The 23,489-nt window shown below is 52.9% G+C and overlaps 9 protein-coding genes across 9 annotated transcripts; 4 read left to right on the forward strand and 5 right to left on the reverse strand.

Moving 5' to 3' along the window:
• Positions 1-162: 162 nt before the first annotated feature.
• Positions 163-987, reverse strand: J4E92_000478 (uncharacterized protein; the record flags this gene model as incomplete). The annotated part of the gene is made up of 5 exons (XM_051491894.1): positions 163-474; positions 524-604; positions 657-724; positions 777-839; positions 942-987. The coding sequence occupies 5 exons, from the start codon at positions 985-987 to the stop codon at positions 163-165; spliced, it is 570 nt and encodes a 189-aa protein (XP_051357406.1).
• Positions 988-1,676: 689 nt separating this feature from the next.
• J4E92_000479 (uncharacterized protein) lies at positions 1,677-3,027 on the reverse strand (the record flags this gene model as incomplete). Its single annotated transcript, XM_051491895.1, has 4 exons — positions 1,677-2,048; positions 2,097-2,504; positions 2,553-2,776; positions 2,826-3,027. 4 exons carry the CDS (start codon positions 3,025-3,027, stop codon positions 1,677-1,679), a joined length of 1,206 nt encoding a protein of 401 aa, XP_051357407.1.
• A 1,271-nt stretch (positions 3,028-4,298) lies between these two features.
• Positions 4,299-6,085, forward strand: J4E92_000480 (uncharacterized protein; the record flags this gene model as incomplete). Its single annotated transcript, XM_051491896.1, has 4 exons — positions 4,299-4,387; positions 4,450-4,519; positions 4,570-4,650; positions 4,700-6,085. The coding sequence occupies 4 exons, from the start codon at positions 4,299-4,301 to the stop codon at positions 6,083-6,085; spliced, it is 1,626 nt and encodes a 541-aa protein (XP_051357408.1).
• A 955-nt stretch (positions 6,086-7,040) lies between these two features.
• On the reverse strand, positions 7,041-8,456 carry J4E92_000481 (uncharacterized protein; the record flags this gene model as incomplete). Its single annotated transcript, XM_051491897.1, has 1 exon — positions 7,041-8,456. The coding sequence occupies one exon, from the start codon at positions 8,454-8,456 to the stop codon at positions 7,041-7,043; it is 1,416 nt and encodes a 471-aa protein (XP_051357409.1).
• An 862-nt stretch (positions 8,457-9,318) lies between these two features.
• On the forward strand, positions 9,319-10,713 carry J4E92_000482 (uncharacterized protein; the record flags this gene model as incomplete). The annotated part of the gene is made up of 2 exons (XM_051491898.1): positions 9,319-10,362; positions 10,426-10,713. 2 exons carry the CDS (start codon positions 9,319-9,321, stop codon positions 10,711-10,713), a joined length of 1,332 nt encoding a protein of 443 aa, XP_051357410.1.
• A 3,796-nt stretch (positions 10,714-14,509) lies between these two features.
• On the reverse strand, positions 14,510-16,027 carry J4E92_000483 (uncharacterized protein; the record flags this gene model as incomplete). The annotated part of the gene is made up of 3 exons (XM_051491899.1): positions 14,510-15,685; positions 15,733-15,896; positions 15,991-16,027. 3 exons carry the CDS (start codon positions 16,025-16,027, stop codon positions 14,510-14,512), a joined length of 1,377 nt encoding a protein of 458 aa, XP_051357411.1.
• Positions 16,028-17,290: 1,263 nt separating this feature from the next.
• Positions 17,291-17,678, reverse strand: J4E92_000484 (uncharacterized protein; the record flags this gene model as incomplete). Its single annotated transcript, XM_051491900.1, has 2 exons — positions 17,291-17,573; positions 17,638-17,678. The coding sequence occupies 2 exons, from the start codon at positions 17,676-17,678 to the stop codon at positions 17,291-17,293; spliced, it is 324 nt and encodes a 107-aa protein (XP_051357412.1).
• A 671-nt stretch (positions 17,679-18,349) lies between these two features.
• Positions 18,350-20,180, forward strand: J4E92_000485 (uncharacterized protein; the record flags this gene model as incomplete). Its single annotated transcript, XM_051491901.1, has 3 exons — positions 18,350-18,471; positions 18,519-19,869; positions 19,917-20,180. The coding sequence occupies 3 exons, from the start codon at positions 18,350-18,352 to the stop codon at positions 20,178-20,180; spliced, it is 1,737 nt and encodes a 578-aa protein (XP_051357413.1).
• Positions 20,181-20,556: 376 nt separating this feature from the next.
• J4E92_000486 (uncharacterized protein) lies at positions 20,557-21,748 on the forward strand (the record flags this gene model as incomplete). The annotated part of the gene is made up of 3 exons (XM_051491902.1): positions 20,557-21,298; positions 21,413-21,648; positions 21,701-21,748. The coding sequence occupies 3 exons, from the start codon at positions 20,557-20,559 to the stop codon at positions 21,746-21,748; spliced, it is 1,026 nt and encodes a 341-aa protein (XP_051357414.1).
• Between the last annotated feature and the right edge of the window lie 1,741 nt (positions 21,749-23,489).

A 23,489-nucleotide genomic window follows, 5' to 3' on the forward strand; every position in this document is an offset into this window, starting at 1 on the left:
CTCGGGAGAGCCCATGTGTATGCTTTCATTTCATGTTGAGCATTGAGTATCTTTTTGCAGGCTTTCGAAGAGCCTTTGCCAGTCATGAAGCGCGCCTCGTAAGAATTCCCATGACCATGACCACGCCAACCCAGAGAAACCAAGAGTGCTGTAAGCACACGCTTAAACCTTGAAACCACGCGACCTTCTGCGTCCACGGGCACGCTCGAACTTGCGGCCCTTGCTCTCGACGTAAGGCTTCTTGTGGGAGTGGGGACCGAAGCCGAAATGCTTGAAGGCCTCACGGGCGTTCTTGGGTCCACGGAGGAGGAGGGTGTTGGATCCAGTGGGGAAGCGGGTAGCAACCTCGTCGATGGTGAGGCACTCACCACCGGCCTTCTCGATGCGGGCGCGGGCAGAGGCGGTGAAGCGGAGAGCCGCAACGGAGAGCTTGGGGACCTCGAGCATGCGGTTGTCGTCAGTGACGGTGCCGACCTGACGGTATGTTAGCCATTTATTTTCGCTGTAGTATCGCTTTACGTACAACAACGACGGTCTTGCCGGCGTGCTCCTTGGCGGAGTGCTTGTTGGCGGCGTTCGCGACGATCTTGGAAACGGAGACCGGCTGTGCTGTGTTAGCTACGTTGTTCTCCTGTGCTTGCGATCGGTCGTCTTACGGGGCGGTTGGTCTTCGACATCATGAGGCGTCGCAGAACGGTCTTGTTGAAGTTGGCATCGGTACGGCCTGTCCGCTGTTAGCACAAACAATGTGCGCATTCGTCAAATGGAGTACTTACGAGCCAGGAACTTGTAAAGGCGCACCAACAGCCTGACGTAGGGGTTGGTGGACTTAGGGACCTCTGTATACTCGTCAATCTCTCTCCTTCGAAGGCTTCATGTTGCGTCTAAAAGACAGCTGTCGCCAGCGCATTGCTGCGCCGACTCGACGGGGGATCACATACTGCGGTGCCCGTCTCGAACATGGTGGCGGTCGAGGTCGATTCCCATCTTGACTGATTTTGAGCGTGTTGTGCTGTGGGTTAGTAACGACTGAGGGAGGAAGCTGAAGTTCGCGATTCGAATTTGGCAGGAAAGGGCAGCTTGGCGTGGTGTGGCCCGTGCGAAGCGAGAACTCCAGAACTCCACTCGGCAGGAGCGAAGGCCGCGCATGCATCGCAGCACGACAGCATAGAACATCATAATCGCTAATTGTTATCCACGTCCGTGAGCGTATTCGACATGTTATCTTGACTTAGTAGCCACATCTGCTTTATTGTAGTTTGCCCGGTGTTCGTTGTGAAATGCATCACAAGCACAGTAGAAGAAATGCATCGGATGCTCCACGGCATTACCAATTATATAGCTACAAGTATATACTTTCGCTCGCAGTTCTGTGAATGCCTGCAAGATCTATGTGCCAAAAACGTGTTCTTAATCATTTCCTGTCATTGCTCCCTGACATGCGATTGACACCAGTCGCGTACCGAACCACAAAAAGCATCAAAGAAGGCTCCGTCGGCATGAAAGCTCCTGCTCGTCTATGCGTATAAACACCGGTCACCGTACACTCCAAGCCCGCTCCAAGCTACAGATAAAACGACAAGGGGGAAGGGAAATCGAGGTAGACCAGCGTACTGCAAGTAGGCCTACTCCCAGCTAGAAAATGGCGAAGACCGATCTTAGAAGGAACCAGTTTTTCATACAGCCTTGTCGCCGATGAGCTTGCCAATACCGTTGTAGACCTGGTTGGTCGAGTCGGGGGCGTAGCGGGGTCCGAGAGAGCCAAGGACGAGGAACATGCCAATGATGACGGCGGCGAAGACCATCAATTTGCGGAGAACTGGGCGGGTGTGGCCAAACTCCTGCCACTTCATGCTGCCCTGGCCGAGGTACTCCTTCAGCTTCTCTCCGCCGAGCTTGTAGTAGACGAGACCGCCAAGCGCGATGGCGTAACCGAAAGCCTGGAGAGGAGAGACGGGGTCCTTGAAAAGGAACATGGACGCAAAGACGAGGAGGATGTCCTTGAGTACACCGGAGAGAGTAAGGACGAGCGAGGAGGTCTTGCCAATCTGAAGATGTGTTAGTGATAGTTTGTGGAGTGTGTAGAAGGAACGTACCAGGAAAACGACGGAGACGTTGAGCAAGAAAGCGACGGATGCGTTGGCCAGCAGAGTGGTCAGACCAACACGGTCGATGTCAGCCATAGACATCTTGGGGAGCTCAGTGAACATGAGAATGACACCGTTGATGAAGGCGCAAGCAGGGGCGTAGTAGTAGAGGGAGACGAGCGGGTCCATCTTGAAGTCGGCACCGCTGAGAAGGCGCTGAACCATGACCAGACGGACAGCCTCGAAGACGATACCAGCGGCCTGGAAGAGGAAACCGACCATGACGAACTTGATCTCTCCCAACGAGGCAATGACTACACCGATGACGATGAAGGAGACGTTTCCGAGAGTCTTGAGGTTGACAGGCGCAACTCCGAGACTCCAGGTGGTGATGAGGACAGCGACGGGCATAGTAGCCTGCTAAGGTCAGTAGCTGCTACAGGTCCAAATTCGTGGAGAACATACCTTCAGCATCTGAATGAAAGCCACACTCAGGTACAGATATGCCTGGTTACCGCAGATCAAGCTCATACTGAAGAAGATACCGATGGGGACGATGGCTCGCAGGTATACGCGTCCGGTCATGGGCACCTTTTTCCGGGAGTCGAGGACGGTGGTGAAGCGGGCGAGGATCTGGGTCATGACGGTCGCGAAAACCAAATGCCATGTTGTGAGGAAGATGGGGTAGTCTGCCGGTGTGTTAGAATGCGGAGGTGCGGCGGAGCAGAGTGAACGTACGGAACTTGGCTGTGTCTAAGATGTACTTGTTGAAGACAATTGTGCTGGAACTGAGCGAGATCCATGTTGCAATGTATACTGCAGGATGGAAAGATGGCGCCTCGGGGGCTGGCTTCTGCGCATCTGGGTTGACGGTCGGCAGCACAGGCAGGGCTGTGTCGCGCGAGGCCTCGACCGAGGATCTCATCTTCTCGTCGGACATATTTGCGGGTGGTGGCTAACGAGGGACGGTAAAGGTGTTGAGTGAAGGTCAAAGGAGGTGGTTGCGGCGCTGGGAATGCAAGTTGCAAGGTTGCAGTAGCAGTGGGCTAGCGCTGCTGACTGATGGCGGGTGTTGCGCGTCAAGGGACAAGCGTGGCACAAGCAACACGAAGCAGCTGTAACAGCGCTGGAGCAATGAGGAGATAAAGAGCGACGAGAAGTGTTGAGAGCACTTGTGAATGTGACGGTACTAATACCTCGACTGCGCTAGGGAAGGGGAGGGGCGGAGCGGGAATCAGCCAGACGACTTCTAGAGCCGGTGCACAGGGGGGGTTCTGGTTTAGGCGTGCTATGACTGGGCAACGGCCGACTATGTACTAGAGCTGATATGAGGCCAGATGAAGATTTGCCAGGAGCCGCGCGGGATTTTGCAAGTGCTCGATGAGGTGAAACTGATCGCCCGTGGAGCCCTGAGTGGACGCGCAATCGACCACAGCGGCGAGGACTCCCATCAATGGCGCCGAAATTTTGAGCCGCCTCTTGCACTTGCTTGTGTAGGTGTGTACGCGTACTGGCACCCTGCAGAGAGGCGCCGAAGACACCGGTCCCACATATATGTAGAAAAGTGACAGCTTCATGCACATCGCGCCCTCTCGCTGCTGCCACGCGCAGCGGTTTACATTGCAGGAGCTGTGCCGCGTCGCTGGAGCGCAGGGTGAGGCGCACCGTTAGGGGTATGCAGAGTACTTCGCACACAGGCGTCGTTGCACCGTGGCACTAGCACGACACCAAGTCGATGCGTCGTTGATCTGAGGCTGTAGTCCCCCAGAGATAGAGTCGGTCAAGCTTCACCATGTGCTGCAGCCCGCCAGATTGAGGCTCCACCCGCGGGAACGTGCAGAGGCCATGGTGACACACGCAACTCGAGGCCACGGGCAATGAACATGTTGCACGCACGAGTGGTGAAGCAGACGGCCGGCACCAATCAAGGCGCCCACGAGCAGCTGTGTGAGCCTGTGTCAAGCCCGATCGCCGGTCCCCATGGCGGCCTGCCCCTTTTCTCGCCGTTGCAGCGCGGCCGTCTGAAGCCCCCAAGCTCTCCCCAGCCGACTCCTTCGGCGGCTGGCCCTCTGTTACCCTGGACCCACTTAACGCAGCATCGCCTTGGCGTCCTTAGTTTATCGCCAGCTATATTCCTCACCACGCCCCAAACGTCTGGCCTCTGCTCCACACCCTCTCTATAACTACAAGTGCTGCTCGCCCGCAGAGTACATGCTCAACTACGCCCGCCAGACTTTGAAGCGCGTTCCGAGTTTCCAGGAAATACTACAGGGCAAGATGGGATCCGCCAAGGAAGAAATGTATGTTCACCGCCTGCCCACCCACACGGCATCCTGCTGAGCACGAGCTGACAATGCCATAGTTCGGTCGACGTGCTCGTTATCGGCGCTGGCCCGACCGGTCTGGGAGCAGCAAAGCGCCTCCACCAGATTGTATGCTCAACACAGCGTCCAAGTGGCGGGGCACATGCTAACAACAACAGGATGGCCCCTCATGGATGATTGTCGACTCCAATGAGACGCCTGGTGGTCTTGCTTCGACCGACGTCACTCCAGAGGGCTTCGTGAGTATCCCCACCGCCAATTGACTGCCCGCCTCTAACACCTCCCCAGCTCTACGACGTTGGTGGCCATGTCATCTTCTCCCACTACAAGTACTTCGACGACTGCATCGACGAGGCCCTCCCCAACGATGACGACTGGTTCACCCACGAGCGTGTGTCCTACGTCCGCTGCAAGCGCAACTGGGTCCCCTACCCATTCCAGAACAACCTGTCCATCTTGGACAAGGACGACCAGGCTAAGTGTGTCGACGGCTTGATTGACGCCGCACTCGAGGCCCGCGTGGCCAACACCAAGCCCAAGGACTTTGACGAGTGGATCATGCGCCAGATGGGTGTCGGTATCGCTGACCTCTTCATGCGACCATACAACTTCAAGGTCTGGGCTGTGCCCACCACCAAGATGCAGTGCCAATGGCTCGGAGAGCGTGTCGCCGCCCCCAACGTCAAGGGTGTCATCAACAACATCATCCACAACAAGACCGCAGGAAACTGGGGCCCCAACGCCACCTTCCGCTTCCCCGCGCGAGACGGTACCGGTGGTATCTGGAAGGCCGTTGCGAAGACACTGCCAGACTCCAAGACAAGATACGGTGACCACGGCAAGGTCAACAAGGTTGACGCCGACGGCCACAAGGTACACCTGAACGACGGCACAGTTGTCAACTACAAGAAGCTCGTCAACACCATGGCTGTCGATCAGCTCGTCGAGTTCATGGGCGACAAGGAGCTCATCGACCTCAGCAAGGGTCTCTTCTACTCCACCACCCACGTCATTGGTGTTGGTCTCCGCGGCGAGCGACCAGAGCGCATTGGCGACAAGTGCTGGCTGTACTTCCCCGAGGATGACTGCCCATTCTACCGCGCCACCATCTTCTCCAACTACTCGCCATACAACCAGCCCCAGAAGGACGTCAAGCTCGCCACTCAGCAGATGGCAGATGGCTCCAAGCCCAGCTCCACTGAGCCCAAGGAGGGCCCATACTGGTCCATCATGTTGGAGGTCTCCGAGTCCAGCATGAAGCCCGTCGATGAGAAGAACATGCTCAAGGACTGCATTCAGGGTCTCATCAACACCGAGATGATCAAGTCGGATGACGAGATCGTCTCCACCTACCACCGCCGCTTCGACCATGGATACCCCACCCCATCCCTTGAGCGTGAGGGCGTCCTCACCAAGCTTCTCCCTGCCCTACAGGCCAAGGACATCCTGTCTCGTGGCCGCTTCGGCTCATGGCGCTACGAGGTCGGTAACCAGGACCACTCGTTCATGTTGGGTGTAGAGGCCGTCGACCACGTTGTCAACGGTGCTGTTGAGCTTACCCTCAACCACCCCGACTTCGTCAACGGCCGCAAGAACGAGGAGCGTCGTCTCAAGGACGGTGCCCAGATCTTCAGCCAGAGCCCCTTGGCTCTGAGGAACAAGGGTGTTGAGTAAACGCAGACACATGAAATGTTCGATATGTGTAGTTTCGGGAATGTTTATGGGATACCACGTTTGTTATGAGAAGGGATGGGAAGACATGGAGTCGGCGCATTTGTGCGGAGACTCTAGGTAGATAGTTGCATATAGTTTGCATCTTGAGAAGGTGTTGAGCAAAAATTATACATTTAGACTTGCACTCTACCAAATGTTGTCTTTCCACTTCGTGCATCAACTTTTGTCATCGCTTCTCTGAACGCTTTCCTGGCGCATCACCTACATATCCACGAGACAATACCCTTCGATACCACCAAACAATCGCATTCGCATTCCGATCGATCGATCCCAACAACATTTGAACAACCCACCTCACTCTACATGACTAGCCCTAATCAAACCACGGACATTTACACCGTCACATCGTCATCTCATTTTCCCGCGCACCAAGGTTGCGCGAGTCGGCAGCAATTACATTCGTACACACCAACAAGCGTGAAAGTGGGTAACGACCCCCACCCCAAGTGTACAACGGGCCGATTAGGTACGGCATGCCAACCGAAAGTAATCTGCCCTCGTTACACCACAGCCGCTGCGGTGGAGTACAGTACATGCAATGCTTGGAAGAAGACGCGTACAACATTCGATAACTACGGTTGTACTACGGAGACGATCCGGGATCAAGAGATAAATGGAGGGATGGATAGGAATGCGTGACGAGGTGTGAAGATTTTTTTTGGACCGCGGGCAGGTAGGTAGAGAGTACAGTAGTGGGTATGGGGTAGGTGGAGCGAGGAGGTAGGTGCATGGGGAAGGTGTTTGTAACGTGGCATTCTTGGTGATGTGTGTCTGCGGGTTGCAAGTCGGTGTATTTGGTGGGGTTGCAACGTGCACATACGTTGCGTATATTGGGTGTTGTATTGATCACGTGGTTTTCTTCTGTCGACACACCTGCATGCTCAGTCCGACTCGATCAAGCCTTGCTTGCCCTGAACTTCCTCAATGCCTCTCTCTCTTCGTCATTCCGCGCTACACTCTCTTCATCACCAACTGGCAGGCGCTGATGTTTCCACTGCTTGCCTCCAGCGCCGTAATCTGCACTGACCTGCGCATCACCTACAATGACCCATTTGTAAATCGTCAAGCCTTCTAGTCCGACAGGTCCTCTAGAATGGATTTTGTTCGTTGAGATGCCGACTTCGGTACCGAAACCATATCGCTGGCCATCCGCCATGCGCGTGCTGGTGTTCCAGTAAACGGAGGATGAGTCCACAGCTGCGAGGAATGTCTTCGCTGTGGTATCCGAGGTGGTGAGTATGGCATCGGTGTGGTGGGAACCGTGAGCGTTGATGTGGTTGATGGCTTCGTCGACGTTGGTGACTGTCTTGATGGCGAGTATGTAGTCTAGGAACTCGGTGTCGTAGTCTTCTGGTCCGGCTTCTTGGAGAAGCGTAGCGGAGTGCGGGTCTAGTTTGCCTCTGAGGGCGAGGAGCGAGGTATGGTCACAGCGGAGTGATACGCCCTTTTGTAAGAGTGCTTCTGCAACGGTGGGAAGAGTGTTGCTCAAGGCTGCTTCTTCAACAATGAGTTGCTCGAGCGCGTTGCAGCCAGCTGGATAGCTTGTCTTTGCGTCCAAGACTATCTTAGTGGCCTTTTCGGCGGGGTAGTCCGCGCAGAGGTAGGTTGAACATATTCCATCTGCGTGGCCGAGGACGGGGATGGTGGTCGTGTCCTTCACATAGCGGACCAGCCTGTTCCCGCCGCGAGGAATGCAGAGATCGATATATGTATCCTGCTTCAGCAAGTCGGCGATGACATCGTGTGTCTGGACTAGTTGCAGGCAGTCTGATGGGACCGCTGTTGACGTAAGAGCCTTGGAAATGATGGATGCAATGGCCGCGAAGCTGTTGCTGGACTCTCGGCCACCTTTGAGGATAGCTGCGTTTCCAGACTTGATAGCGAGCGCCGAAATGTTTGCGATGACTTCAGGTCGGGCCTCGAAGATGATGAGAAGTACGCCAATGGGACATGTTATCCTCGACAGTACCAGGTCATCATCTAGTAGCGTCTTCGCAGTGGTCTTGTTGATGGGATCCTCCAACTCCTTCACGTCCAGTATCCCCTGCAGCATATCCTCATACTTCCCCGGCTTCCCCAGATCCAGTCTTTTGACCAAACTTGCACTTAGCGTGCCTCCCGCTGCGGCCTTGTTCGCAGCTTCCAGATCTCGCGCATTGGCCGCTAGAACCTCCTCTTTTCCAGTTGCTAGTGCAGCATGGATAGCAGTCAGTGCGGCATTCCGCTCCTCGGTAGACAAGACAGCAAGTTTCCGGGATCCGAGTCTGGCCGCCTGGGCGACCTCGAGCGGCGTGGCGTTGGTGAGAGACATTGTCACTTGGGTTACTTCGTGAGGTGGTGAGACCTCGTAACGTCGATAAATTCTTGATGGACGTGTGACTCAGATCCGTCTAGAAAGGGACAAAGTCTTCCACGGTGTTCTCGGAAGGATCGTATGCAGGGTCGTGTGCCGCTGCAGGTGCTATTGGAGACTAGAAGCGGATCGTATGCGGAGTGCGCGTTGTGTCTAAAGATAGGTGCAGGATCTGGTGTTGCGGGGTCTGGATGCTGGATGCGTTGCGCCACTTTTCGACGCCACACCCGAGTTGAGGTCTGGGATACCGCCATGTCACCTACACCGTGTTTTGCACTTTGCGCAACACCTGTTCACTGTGTAAACTACCACGGACTTTGTTGAGGAGAAGAAATTCGATTGCGTCATATTCGAGATGCATCCCTGCCTGGGCGCAGTGTTGGCAGCTGCGCTCGGCTGAGGCAGGGGTCTTGGTGTGGCTGGGAAACATCGTCTACCAGCCTCCCGGCGTCGCTCAGCCAACCTCGCCCAATTCCACCGAATCCTGTATCGCGACAAGCCCTGGCCCGCTCTGCTAGCCCGCGCGACACCTCATCATGTAGGTCATTGCTCAGAGATGGCTGGTACACTACATATGCTGGCCGGCAGCTGTGTCTGTCACCATTACACACCTCTACCACTGCCTCTCAAGTGCTGAGCGGGTACCCAACCAAACTTGTCTCTTCACCACGATACTCACACGTGTTACTCGCTAGTACTCGTTTGATATCACAGCACATCTTGGACATCACATCGCATCCCGTCGCTGTACCACAACTACCGGCGCATCCCGTCGGCAACGCTCGTTACCTGCCATCTCCGCCGTCACATCGCACTCAAGATGCGCACCACCATGCGAGCACTCACTGCTCTGGCCTCGGTCGCCCTCATTGCCCCTGCCGGCGCTCAGACGTGGTCCAACTGCAACCCCACACTACGAAGCGACTGTCCTCCAGATTCGGCTCTCGGAAGGACCGTCAACATCGACTTCTCGTCTGAATCTGAGAGTTTCACACCCCAAGGCAACCCCACATACGGCGACGATGGCGTGTCATTCACCATAAGACAGTCCGGCGATGCACCTCAGCTTACTTCGCTGTGGTACATCATGTTCGGAAAGGTGGACATTGAGGTTCAAGCCGCACCCGGCGCGGGTATCGTCAGCAGTTTCGTACTGCAATCCGACACTTTGGACGAAATCGACTGGGAGTGGCTCGGAGCAGACCCCGACGAGGTTCAGAGCAACTACTTCGGCAAGGGACAAACCACAGACTACAACCGTGGTGCTTTCCACGACGACCCGGGCAGCCAGTCAGGCTTCAAGAAGTACACCATCGAATGGACCCCAGAACAGATCGTATGGCAGATTAATGACGTGACTGTCCGCACTCTCGAGCCTGCCAACGCCAACAACCAGTACCCCCAGACCCCCATGCAGATCAAGTTCGGTGCATGGAGCGGTGGTGACTCCGCCAACCCTGCAGGCACCATCTCTTGGGCCCGTGGACCTACCGACTACTCTCAAGGCCCCTTCAGCATGAAGGTCAAGTCTCTCATGGTTCAGGACTACTCCACCGGTACCCAATACGTCTATGGCGATCAATCTGGCACCTCGGGATCTATCAAGTCTGTTGGAGGTACCGTCTTCTCTGGCGGTAACGCTCCCATCGCAGATGCACCCGCCATCACTGCGACTGCCACCGGACAGCCTCTGCCCTTCACTCCTCACCAGACCTCCGACTACACACGTCCCAGCGTCTACCCCTGGATCCCCGACCCGTCGGCGACTCCCACTGCGCAGCCTACGTTTGCGAACTACCCCGGGCTCCCGAGCGGGTGGACCGTTTCGGATTCCGGAAAGGTTGTTCCACCCAGCTCAGCCACTGTCAGTAAGCCTTTTTCGAGCCCCTGTCTACTTTTATGACGAAATGCTAACAATCACCTGTAGATGTTCCCTCAAGGTTCCTATACCTCATCGCCGCAAGCTTTGCCTACGGGTTCATCCGACAATGGGCCTAAGACAGTCACCGGATACGACGATCGCGGCTTCACCACTATCCGTACGATATACCCTGCCACAACACCAGCGCCGACTGCCAACGGGCTGGAGAACAACGCTGCTAAGGACGCAGTCCCTGCTGCGCCTGCACAAGGTGCGTCATGGAAGCTAATGGTCTCTTCCATACTTCCATGGGCCATCGTCCTCATCCACATCCCCGGATGTATCGGCCTCTAGGCGGGCTGGACAAATTTATGGGATACGATGGTCTTCGGTCCAACGTTCTACGCCGTAGTCGCTGGTATCGTCGCGATGATTGCATGTGTCAGGAAATGTTTTACGAAAGGATATGTCGGTTTCAAAGTCTCGATCAAGTTATGGGCTGCGCCTTGGCCAGCTGCAACTTGGAAGTTGAGCTACCAGAATAAAGGCTCCAAAGGGAGCAGAAGGGAGTATATAGGTTTCTGGAAATGGCTTCGGCTATTGTTTGGATATTGAATTGCATAGCGTTGGTTTGGGTTAGTTGTTGTATAACATCAGCATGGCATCGCATGGGTGGAGTTTAGATATGAGCTCAGGCTCTTTTGAATGTTAGACTAATGACGACTATGTCGTAATGTAATGAATTACTACATCACCAAATGTTTCAACGCTATCACCATGTCTCTGACGTCGAAGACGCAAAAGCTTGCTTGTTACCGAGTCAGATCTCAGATCAAACCTGTGGTCTCCATAACAGCATGCAGTTCAAGCCTAAGAGAACGCGGGCGTCTTCGTACCAAACGCTCTCGCTAGCGGCCCTTGTGATCAAGTAGCTGCATATAAATACTCCTCGCTGCACCTCCTGCTCTTCTGTATCAACCTTCCGTTTTGCATAGCCAAAATCTAAAATATGGCTACGGCTACCCATGGTCTGCTGTCGCTCCTGATCAGATCACCCAAAGACATCAGGAACGGCCACATGTCTCTCGCTGTTCGAAGTTCCGGTCATTTTTCCAGGACGGTCCTTGCGGGCACGACGTGTTGCCAGGCCTTTCTCATCGAGTCGGTTTATGAAAACGCAAGGTAATCTGCGATGAGCTTCGTGGATCCAAAAACATGCCAAATGTAAATTATGAACTTGCGTTGATTGAACGTAGGTGCTTAGTATAACTGAGGACTCCGTCTTCTCAACGGTTAAAAAAGGACCTGAATTTCCAATTTCTATACTACTCTTTACGATACCCGGATGGACGTTCTGAATCAAAACGAGCGTGGACTGTTCGTATGACTGGCGCTGTCTCTCTCTTCGAAAAGACACACGCATCTGACCCATGCCTCTTGTTGGTACCTTCCCATCTTCCATGTTATCCAAAAATCGTTCGCGCAGGAGTCATGTGCTGTTCTCAGTCCACAAACACAAAAGACTGCATAAACCGTCTTAATGTTTATCAAAACACCGGAAAGCGATCTATTGAGCTGCGGAATACAAAAAGACATCGACTTCTTTCGGATGTGCGTCGCCTGTATGTATACATGAACTACCTGCATAGCATCTTCCGCGATTTGGCTATCGCGCATAAAAGCCTCCGGTTCATCAGCTCCATTACTTCCAAAGACACACATGTCAATCTTCGAAAAAACAAAATCCACTGGAAATTGCGTGCATGTGTGGCGCTGTGGTCCTTTCAAAAATTGTAGAGCAACATTCATGTCCTCCTCGAGCCGCTTTCTTCCTCACTCCTCATTCTCAAACGAGAAAATTCGTGTTCATGTATCGTTTACAAGCTGAGAATTCTAGAGGTACTAAGACGGGCAAAATCTATGCGAACTTCATCGCGATGCTAGGTGCGTGGTTTGCGTTTCTTCGCCAACACATGTACCATACCGTTCTTCTTTCGAGAAGCATGCAATGGTAACCAAAGACGATGAATCAAAAACCATCTATGAGCTATGCAAACGCTCGTAGGCTACACATATATAAACAATGTCGTCTGCCGGATCATACTCTCGTTCTTTAGCTATATTCCGGGACTCCAGTATTCAAAACTTCGCAATGAACGTACATGTCTGCGGGCGCTCTGGTTCCAAAATTAGACCGGTTTCCTCACATGTGTTCGTTCCTTTCGCCGAAGTGTATACCGCGAACCCTATCAAAGTCCTTCTTTGCGGACTTCACATCGATATCTCGGTTCGTATGAACCTTGAGATGACTTCTAAAAACAATGAAGACATGGCTTATGTCTGTGCCTGTTTGGTTTTCCTGGAACGACCAGAAGATGTTTTGATCATATACTATGTTGCTTGTTGTCCTGGTCCGGAAATTGAAGGCTACCGCATTCTAGCCAGGTATAAATACCTCTCTTCTACTCCTCAGTCTTCTCCTCTCTACTCGTGCCTTCATATTGGCAACTCCAAAAGAAAAGGCAAAAAGTGAGATGAGCTTGTCTGCGGTTGCAGTCCTTCAAAAAGCCATCAAGTACGCTACATGTTGAGTGTTTTGCGCCTCTTTGCCAATTCCCAAAACTGTCTACCGCCTGTGTAGAACACTGAAACAATCCACGAAAGATTGCATGTTCCTCCAGAAGATAACCGCAGCATGTTCATGTCTCGCTTCGTGCTTTGCATCTCTATTGATGATAGATAAATCGCTGCATACCTGTTTGCCATAAAATGAAGAGAACGAGAACGCATGTCCTCGTGTCTGCTCTGCGGATCGGGGTATACATGTTTCATCATGGATGTACCTACTGCCAATAGACCTCTCAGCGAGCGCATAGATGTATAAAGCATCTGTTACTGCCGTGTTTCTTCACTTACAAACCTTACCTTGAGAATATCTGTACCAAAAAAAGTGGGTGGACACGTATGTGTGTTGCGGAAAGAAAGAACAAGGATCTGGATGCTGCGTTCCTATCTAAGCTACCTTATAAGCGCGATTTACTGCTCCTCGAAAAAGTACTTCGATGTATATCTATCCCCCTCGTATTACCAAAAATCTCGCACCCGCGTTTCCATGGCCTCGTCTTTCCAAGATACCAGATCACTCTCTCATCCTAAGAGGTCATGCTCACAAAGAGTGAGTGAGTGGATTTGTCCATCACGTTTTGGGATACCGAGAACAGTCAACGGCTCGAGATGGGTTCAAAACGAAACTATCAACGAAACATGTCGTCTGCGGTTGCATTCATTCAAAGAAAACGCCACAAGAGCGATGTTGGGTGTTGTGCGCCTCTTCCCCAACCATGAACAAGCTATCGTTATGAGAGACCAGCCAAATCCCAACTACAAGACGACGTGTCCTTCTGGTGTTGTTAATTTCATGACGAGAACCTGTCGGGAATGAATAGAACAGCGTAGATGCATCCGAAGAAACTAGACATGCGCGAGATCATGTTTGTTTCCGTTTACGACGGATCATATTGTCAATGTATGAGCCTGAAGGTACTCATGTCAACCGTCATCTTCATTAACTACCTCGATATATAGATAAACCTGCAGTCAGCTAGCTACCTTCTTGTCCTCAATCTGAGAATTGACTTTACCAAAAGCTGGGCAGATGACGTGTATGAGCCCGGCCGGATAAGTCAGTCCATGCTATTCCTCTCTTTTCTCCAAAAGTTTTCCAACGATGACCCATCATTGTTTCCCTCGAAACCCACCGATTCTGTGCGTATGTGCGGATCAGACTGCGGTTGCGAAAAAGAAGGTACACCCAGGGATGAGAACCCAATCGTAGTCATTAATCGAGAAGATGTGAAGACCAAGAACGCCGAAATGGACTTTTTTGTTTTTGAAAATGCTAGTATACAGAGAGAAGAAGACCACCTCCAACCTGTTCATGCAGCAAGCCAATACCATGTCATCACCCTCCCATCCCATCCCAGAGAGGAAGAAAAGGAAGTACAGAAACAAGATCCTGGCCATGCATATCACGAACTGAAATTATTCCACCATGTACAAACCCGACTCCACCCAGAAGAGTAAACACATCTCCGTTTTGACTTCAACGCATCTCTCGGGCATCATCTCTTGAATTTTCTTGAACCAACGTCTAACCACCACGGCCGCCGTAGGGCTGGTGCCTGAAACCACCGCCACCGCGGTGACCTCCACCACGGTAGTTCGCACCCCTGACACCAGCGTTCTTGGGTCCAGTGGGAGCGTTGATAGGAGCCTGACCACCACCAGCAGGGGGCTGGCTAGAGCCCTGGCGAGAGCGGTTGTTCCTAAAGCCGCCGCGGCCACCACCGGGACCGGAAGGAATGTTCGGCTGAGGCGCGTCCTCGTACATGCCGTCCCAGCTCTGAGGGCCGCCCTGGGGGTTACCGAAGCCGGCCGGGCCGGAGAGTTGCTGCTGGCGGCGAGCCTGTTGTTGTTCGTATTTCTGCTGTTCGAAAGCGAGTTGATCTTGAGCGGTGTAAGCTGGGCGTGCACCGGCACTCTGGCCACCTTGAGGATTCATCATACCCGGACCACCTTGACCTCCTGGGCCTCCTCCACCTTGCATCTGTGCCATTTGCATCTGCTGCATCTGCTGCATCTGCATCGGGTTCATACCACCTGGGCCACCCATCATTTGAGGGTTCGGGGAGCCGTTGCCGCGGTTCATACCTTGGTTCATCATCTGCTGTTGCATCTGCTGCATTTGCATCGGGTTCATGCCGCCCATGGCAGCCATGGGGTTGCCGGGCATACCACCACCGGCTTGCTGCTGAGCGAGAGTTTGCTGCATGGACTGGAAGTACTGTTGCATTCGCTGCCAGTACTGAGCCATCATGGCAGGAGACATGGCGCTGTTGCCACCTTGACCTTGCATGTTTCCGCCGCCGTTGTCGTAGTTGTTGCCGCCACCTTGGTTGCCGTTACCCCCGTCGTTGAACTTGTTGAACTTGTTATTACGACCGAACTTCTTGTTGCCATCGCCGCCATCATCGTCGCGCATGTTGCCACGGGGCTGAGCGCGCTTGACCTCAATCTGCTTGCCGAGGATCTGGAGAGGTCCGCGTAGGGTGGCATCTACGGCTGCGTCGCCGTCGAAGGTAACGAAACCGAAACCACGGGGTCGACCGGTCTCCTTGTCCATCATGAGTGTGGCATCGACAACGCGACCGAATTGCTTGAAGAAATTGGTGAAGTCTTCCTCGGTTGCTTCTTGGCTCACACCACCGACGAAGATCTTGCTGGTGCGTTCTTGCTCCTCACGTGGGATAGCGCGCTTGGGATCAATCTGCATGGTGTTAGCTGGCAGCTCGCCGTCGATGGGAGTAGACATACGATTTTACCATCGAGGTAATGCTCCTTGACCATGACGATGTTCACGCACTTGGGATCCTTGAAAGTAAGGAAGCCGAATCCTCTCGAGCGTCCGGTAGCAGCATCGCGCATTACGGTGCATTCGCTAACTTCGCCGAATTGTGAGAAGTAACCCTTGAGTGAATCTGTTGTTGGGATTTAGTAAGTCCCTACGTTTGAGCGTACAGTTGCGTAGTAAGACTGGGGTATGCCTTGCTCTACTAACGTGTCATCACGTACCTTCTGTTGTCTCCCAGTTCAGACCGCCAATGAACATTTTACTATGGTTGAAGTTAGCAAGATGTTGCTCCATATCATCAACTCAGGAAGAGCAGGCGAGATTGATGAGGCGCATCATAGAGCATCCGTAGGTATATAGTTGGGTGGCCTTTGACGTGAAGGCTGGCGTTGGCCGTCATCATGATGCCGTGGAAACCATATTGGTAAGACTAAGGATGCAGAAAGTCGCAAGTAGAGCATCCTCGCATACAGTCCACCGTATCTCCAGTCGTCATCCTTGGCGAGATATAGCAGGACACAATCTCAGTAGATGAGTGATTGGTGTAGGCTGGCGTCGAAGTCTTTGTCGAGTTGATCGCACTGCACCGCTGATTGTTGTTCGCCAGCGGGGCTATCGAAAGTGATTTCGCAAGTTGCAGTGTCGAAAAGTTCGTGTTCCATAGCTTGTCGTGGTTGATTGATGACCGACTGGAACATGTATGTTGGTATCGTGAGGTCCCCTTGCCGCTCGCGAGGAAGACCGCAGCCGCTGACGAATGGCTAAGCGACACCAACTCCTGCGCCGCATCCGACCCTGGACGTGTCGACTTCGTGGCGTACACCAATCATATCGACCAAGAACGCACTCCACGTACTCATGTCCAAGTTTCGAGGTGCAAAAGTAGCCCTTGCAAAGGCACAGTTTGATTCGGATGAAACGTCTGTGTTCTGCTATGAATTCGAGTGTGGAAGTCTCAGACTATCTCACAACTCGGTAGCTATCCTCTGCTTGCGTTGCTGGTACGCGCTATCAAGTACCTAGGTATATATCGACATGAGGCGCTGCCAATGTTCGGGCAAGCCGCGATAGTCCCTGCGTGAGGCGCGTTGATGGTTGCTCTGAGTATCGCTGAGCGGTTGACTTGTGTCTTCCAGCTTCTTCTAACAACCAACACTGGTGGCCCATTCCGCCATGCATCGAACGCCTCGCCAATGGGCGATATGGACCACAATCTTTCGCAAGGTGTCTAGCTCCGCGACCTTCATCCCAGATTCTGCGCCAATCATGACCCCAGGTGCTTTTGAATGTAAGACACACCGTGTCCAAAGCTTGTTCCTTGATTGTACATGCAAAGTGTCATACGAGAGCCGGTATCGCTCATGGTGTTTGATGCTCAAGCAGAATGTCTTATGCGGTCGTTGATGACTTTGGTCCTGGTAACAATCTGTCCTCGGCGGATGCCCTTATACGGAAATTATGTGCTCTTTTACCTTGTGATGCGCCTCTGATAGATGGGGATCATGTTAGACGTTGCGCGACTTACCCGTCTTCTTTCACGTTGATTGGCCCATAATTGTCATCATCCATGGGCGCATTGTCGTACGACTGCTCGCCGCCAGCGTTGTAACCGGATTGGTCCATGTGCGAGTCGCCGTCTGCCGCGCCTTGGGCTGGCCAAGAGGGCGCGCTATCTTGACCGTTGTTTTGTGCGGTATCCTGAGGAGGCGCGCTTACGGGCTCGGCTGGAGTAGGCTCAGGTTCGGTCTTGGGGGCTGGTGCGGGTGCGGCAGCCGCGGGCTTCTGTGCGGGCTCATCATCGTAGCTGGTGGACCGTTAGCAAGTGTCGCATTACGCGCGCGAAGCTAAGTCGCGCTGGAGATACTGACAGATCGTCGAAGATGTCGTCCTCGTAGTTCTCGTCGGCCATGGTGTAGTCTTGGAGGAGAGCTTCCTAAAAGGTATATCGGAAACGAGGGAGGAGCAAGCGCGCGAAAGTAAAGTCGCGATTAGTAGGGCGGGACTGTCGGGTTATTTAGAAGGAAGGGAGATGATAGAAGGAAGAGTCTGTCGCCGGAGTGAGGAGATGAGAGCAGAGCAATGGGCAGGCGCGCTAGCATCGGGCTTGGCGTGGCAGGCGCGACGGATACATGCACGAGCCCTACGACACACCCAGTACAGCCATGTTGTATAGAATAGCTGTACTATTGATCGTGCGGTGATTCAAGAACAGGCTGTTATCTTGGGGATATCCAGAGTTCTTCATTACGGCACAAAACCTACAGGCTCCTTCGTACTTTCCGGGTCGAGCGATTTGGAGCTCAGGTTCGCAGCGGGGCCGCCTCGAGGCACGGAACGAGCATTCACATATTCCAACATGGCGTCCAAGAAACAGCAGCAGGTTTGTCCACTCAGTTGTACGCGCAATCTGTGTGTTTGCTAACAAGTTGCCAGGAAATGGTCCAGGTCGGTGTGTGCCCATCCAAGTCACAGAGAGCGTCATAGTATCCGGGGTAGCTAACATATCGCTTCCCTGCATACAGACCGATCCTCGTACGTTGCACACTGCAGTCGCATACCCGTGTTGATTGCTGATACCCCATGCGTAGCTCTGGCTCTCCTTTCTGGCGAACGACGTCCAATTCCGCTTCCTCGCCGCCGCCGAACAAGAAGGTCATCGGCGCATCCTATTCCCATGCCGACATACTCAACTTCAGCTCTTTGTACGTTGCTTTGTATGCTACTAATGGCCTGTAGCTGATAGTCACAGGAGCGTTTCCGGATCCAACTCACGACCTCGAACCCCGCCATCGGCAACCCACAGTCGCGAGTCAAGCGCTGCACCGAGCCGGTCTAGCAAGACCATATCGCCCCGTCCTGCGCGAGCCACATACAGCTACTTCCTTAATGACACACATCAAGACTGGAACGAGGGGGACGAAGACGATGCCGACAACATGTTTGAGGATGACGAAGACGAGTTTGGGCTCCCGAGCATCGCAAACATGCGGAGGAAGGGCAGGCGGAAACAGCCATCCAAGACGAAGGAAGCCGCCGGGCACGTCAGCAGGGAAAGTCTGGGCTCAACGGCGTGGCGTGGTATAGACAGTGGTGATATTGCAGAGGAGCGAGGCATACCCAACTACCCGACCGCAAAGAAGATTGAAGGGAAGATCTTACGGCCGCAGTACCAGGAAATTCTTCGAGATCCCGCAAACTCTCTGCATCTCATTTCGCATCCTAGTCTACCCCCGAACGCCTCAGCGAAGCAGGTCGAAGAGCACTCCGCGCGCACAACAAGGATCAACAAGTTCAAGAGGATACTGCAGGCGAGCACCATATCGTTATCAGACCTTCGCGACTCAGCCTGGTCAGGAGTCCCGTCTGAAGTACGCGCAATGACATGGCAAATCTTGTTGGGCTACCTGCCAACTAGCAGCGAGCGGAGGGTCGCGACACTCGAGCGCAAACGGAAAGAGTATTTGGAGGGAGTGCGACAGGCCTTTGAACGAGGTACATCTGGTAGTGCTAGCGCCGTAGCATCTGGAATGGCAGGTGGCGCTGGCTATCCTTCAACAAATCGTGGACGAGGACGTGGCTTGGACGAAGCTATATGGCATCAGATCAGCATTGACGTGCCTCGGACGAACCCCCATCTCGAACTCTACAGCTACGAAGCGACGCAACGGTCTCTCGAGCGAATACTATACGTGTGGGCGATACGGCACCCTGCGTCAGGATATGTCCAGGGCATCAATGATTTGGTGACCCCATTTTGGCAGGTCTTCTTGGGCGCCTACATTTCAGATCCGGATATTGAATTTGGCATGGATCCTGGACAGTTACCAAAGCAAGTTTTGGACGCCGTCGAAGCGGACTCCTTTTGGTGCCTTACCAAACTCCTTGATGGGATTCAAGACAACTACATTGCGCATCAACCAGGGATCCAAAGACAAGTGGCTAGTCTTAGAGATCTCACAACGCGCATCGATGATCAACTGGCGAAGCATCTCCAAAATGAGGGTGTAGAGTTTATACAGTTCAGCTTCCGATGGATGAACTGTCTTCTGATGCGCGAGATATCTGTAAAGAATACGATACGGATGTGGGATACATACCTGGTAAGCTACGTAGCCACATTCTTAAGTGCATCACTAACATTGTCTAGGCCGAAGAGGACGGGTTTTCGTCATTCCACCTCTACGTATGCGCTGCGTTCCTCGTAAAGTGGTCCGATCAGCTACGAAAGATGGACTTTCAAGAGGTCATGATGTTTCTGCAATCATTGCCAACGCGTCAGTGGACCGAAAAGGACATTGAACTATTGTTAAGTGAAGCCTTCATTTGGCAAAGCCTATTCAAAGGCAGTGGTGCGCATTTGAAGAACACAGGCTCAAGAGGAAGTGGCGTAGGGATGGGACCCGACTTCTGAATCAATTGCTGCAGCACAGTAGGTATTGCAATACCAAAGCACGTACGCAGCGCCTGCACGAGTTGTCGTCTAACGAGGTGAATCAAGGAGAGTGAACTCCTGACTAAAGACAGCAATCAAGCTCGCGCTCCACGTATTGGCAAGAATGCTCTTTCCGTTGTCCGAGTCGCGGTCGTCACGTCCACCTCGTCAGTTACCGAGCGGAAGTTACCCCGCCCTTTACCCCACCATACGTCACATAGCTTCAGCAGTGTAGCCAGATGGTGTTCAAAAGACCGATAAGTATTTCTACATCGTGGTTTCTCTAGAGTGAACTCATCAGCAAGCCCTCGAAGTTGTCACTTTCTGGACCGTTCCATATATACTTGACACTGCTATGGCACCATCGCGTCCTCCATTCCAGGATCTCCCACTCGACAAAAATGGTCCACCTGGAAACGCATGGGGTCTGTACGGCCCAAACGACGAGCTCGGTGCTCTAAACATGATTACACCATCAGCCGTCAAAGCAGCGGCCCAGGAGATACAAACCGGTGACCGGGTCTCACTTGACTGGTATCTCAACCTGCCATCCCATCCATCCTTTAACCGCCCATCTTTCTCCTGGAAGATGAAGAACAAAGAACATCCAGATGGCGCCAAGAGAACTGTCAACGATGACCATCTGGATTTCAACACGCAGGGAAGTAGTCAGTGGGACGGCTTCCGCCACTACGGTTACCAGAGTGCAAAGAGGTACTACGGTGGGCGCTCACAGCAAGATCTCGAGTCCTCGGAAGTCATCGGCATTGACCGTGTTGCCAACTCTGGCGGCATCACCGCTCGGGGTATCATTTTAGATTATCCGCGCTATCTTGAGAAGAATGGCAAGAAAGAAGTGTACGCGCTCGAAGCCAACAGCATCACGGCTGAGGAACTAAAAGACATGCTGCACGAAACAGGTCTCAAAACGCGAGAAGGCGATCTGCTACTCTTACGAACAGGATTCACACGTGATTACGCCAAGCTAGGCGAGGAAGAAAGACGGGCGATAAAGGATAAGCCACCGACGTTCCTGGGCGTACAGTCGAATAAGAACACGCTACAATGGATTTGGGAAAACGGGTTCGTTGCTGTTGGTAAGCATCCGCTCGTCTTACCTCATCTCATATTCTCATGATCCAACGTCTCCTTGGCTTCTTCTCAAACACCTCCAACCACAACTCAAAGTATGCTCTCTAACGGTTCCGCAGCATCCGACGCGCCGTCATTCGAAATGTCTCCGCTCGTAGGTCCACACAGCGCCCCAGGTGGTATCAACGCGGGTGAAACCTGGGAAAACGAGATGCAGGGCGGTGGCTTAGTACATCAATGGCTTTTAGGTGGATGGGGTGTTATGATAGGTGAGATGTGGGATTTGGAGCGGTTATGTGAGAAGAGCAAGGAGTTGGGACGGAGCACTTGCTTTGTTAGTAGTGTGCCGTTGAAGGTAAAGTCTTGCCAAGTTGCTGATACTAAGACATGCGCTGACTGTTTCGCAGGTACCAGGTGGTGTTGCGAGTCCGCCAAATGCCGTTGCCATCTTTTAGCTGCGAGGCGCTTCTCGTGGCACTTGGCATCTGAGAGAGGTGCCATGAAGACGAGAAGACGGAAATGCGCTGATATGATATTGTAGTATCAGTCTCGGGTGATAGATTGATACGAAATACGAAATGCCAAGTCGGTGCTTACGCTCATCTCCTCTCCGCGCCCGGAGTTCTCTCCAGTGGCCAGCACACGAAACTGTCACAAAAGCGTCATCGCGAAGCCTGACGGGCCGATCTCTGCCGTACAAACAATCAACGCAGACGACATCGCAATACTCCCCCATATCCTTCACACCCGTATCTATGACACCTCCATAACAACCACTCATTCCCTCATACCTCCACTGCAAACACATCTATTGTTACCCCAGCAAGCCCTACGCCTGCAAACCATAAAATGCGGGGAACCCATGTCCCCGAAACCGGGTAAGCGGTATATTGCGCCAAGGCTGTTTGTACTTCATTTCCTCCTGCCACCCAACATCATCTCGATGGCTTGGAAAAGCCTATCGCTTTGACCACCACCGCCATCGCAGCCGTTTCACCCGCTTCTCCCTCAACGTCATCATGCTCATTTGCTGTTTTTGGTAGATCAGCCCCGTCAATTTGCTTAGCACGGTGGAGGGAGAAGCATTGTGGCGTTTGTACTCGCGCCAAATGTATAGATTTGGTATGTGTGGGATTGAGTTCGCATGTAAGCCGTAGTAGTGAAGCTGTCTGTCGGCGTATATGGGAAAGCGACGGCTGAGGATCTTCGTGGACCGTGTTCCCCGGTGAAGCTTTTGGTGGGTGTTTGAGTGGGTTACGGGTGTATATATTACCTCGTGTACGCCCGTGTTCAGCTGCATTCTTTACAGCAATTACACATCCCTTCCATCTCTCGTACAGACCAACAAGCCTCCATCATCATTATCAAAAATGAAGTCTTTCATTCTCATCGCCGTTCTTGCTGCTTTCGCAGCGGCATCTCCCGTCGTACCTGCTCAGATTTGCACGAAGATCTGTCTCTTTGAAGAGCCAGACTGCCCAGGTGGGGTATGTTATCAAATTTCCATATTCAACATGAGTATTGTGCTAACGTGGAACAGGTGGCAGTCAAGTCTGGTGTAAGTACCTGCTACATATGCGCTCTTCGATTGGCGAGGCTAGTATGTGAGCTAACGTGATGTAGGAATGCTGGTCCTGCTGCACCAGGGAATAGAGTGCGCTTTTGACTCATATTGAGGCCTGGCTTAGCTTGGGCTGATCATTGAGATGGTTTTGCTGCACTGCTTAGAGAACATTTGGATGGAGATTAGTGGGATTTGGACTATCATTTGATGAGATTTTGGAACGCATGGAAGGCGGAATAGATGTGATGTCAAACGACAAACATTATCTTCCAATCAATACTATGCCTGATCCTTCGCATGCATGACCTTTGATTTCCAGCTGCTTCCTTTCTACACCTTGAGCCGTCATATTCTCGGCCTTCATGCGCTGATTGTGAATGATCGAGTTGTCGCTATTCCCACCTACCCACTCTCTACACCACCATGACATGCTGTGCCGACCTTTTACCGTCCTCTGAGCTCCTACTGACCCAGTAGTAGCTACGCGTTGTGTTACTGGCCAAGCTCCCGCTGAGTATACCTCTTCGTTTGTTGGTCGCAATTTCCGTTTTCGAGTTAGATTCGCAGCGATGTTTGCAGTGGACGTCAGCCATAAGCTGAGAAGTCGCACAAACAGGTGTCTTCTCGTGAGT

This window comes from Alternaria infectoria, assembly GCF_024043175.1.
Source record: "Alternaria infectoria strain BMP 0036 chromosome Unknown scaffold_1, whole genome shotgun sequence".
NCBI lineage: Eukaryota > Fungi > Ascomycota > Dothideomycetes > Pleosporales > Pleosporaceae > Alternaria > Alternaria infectoria.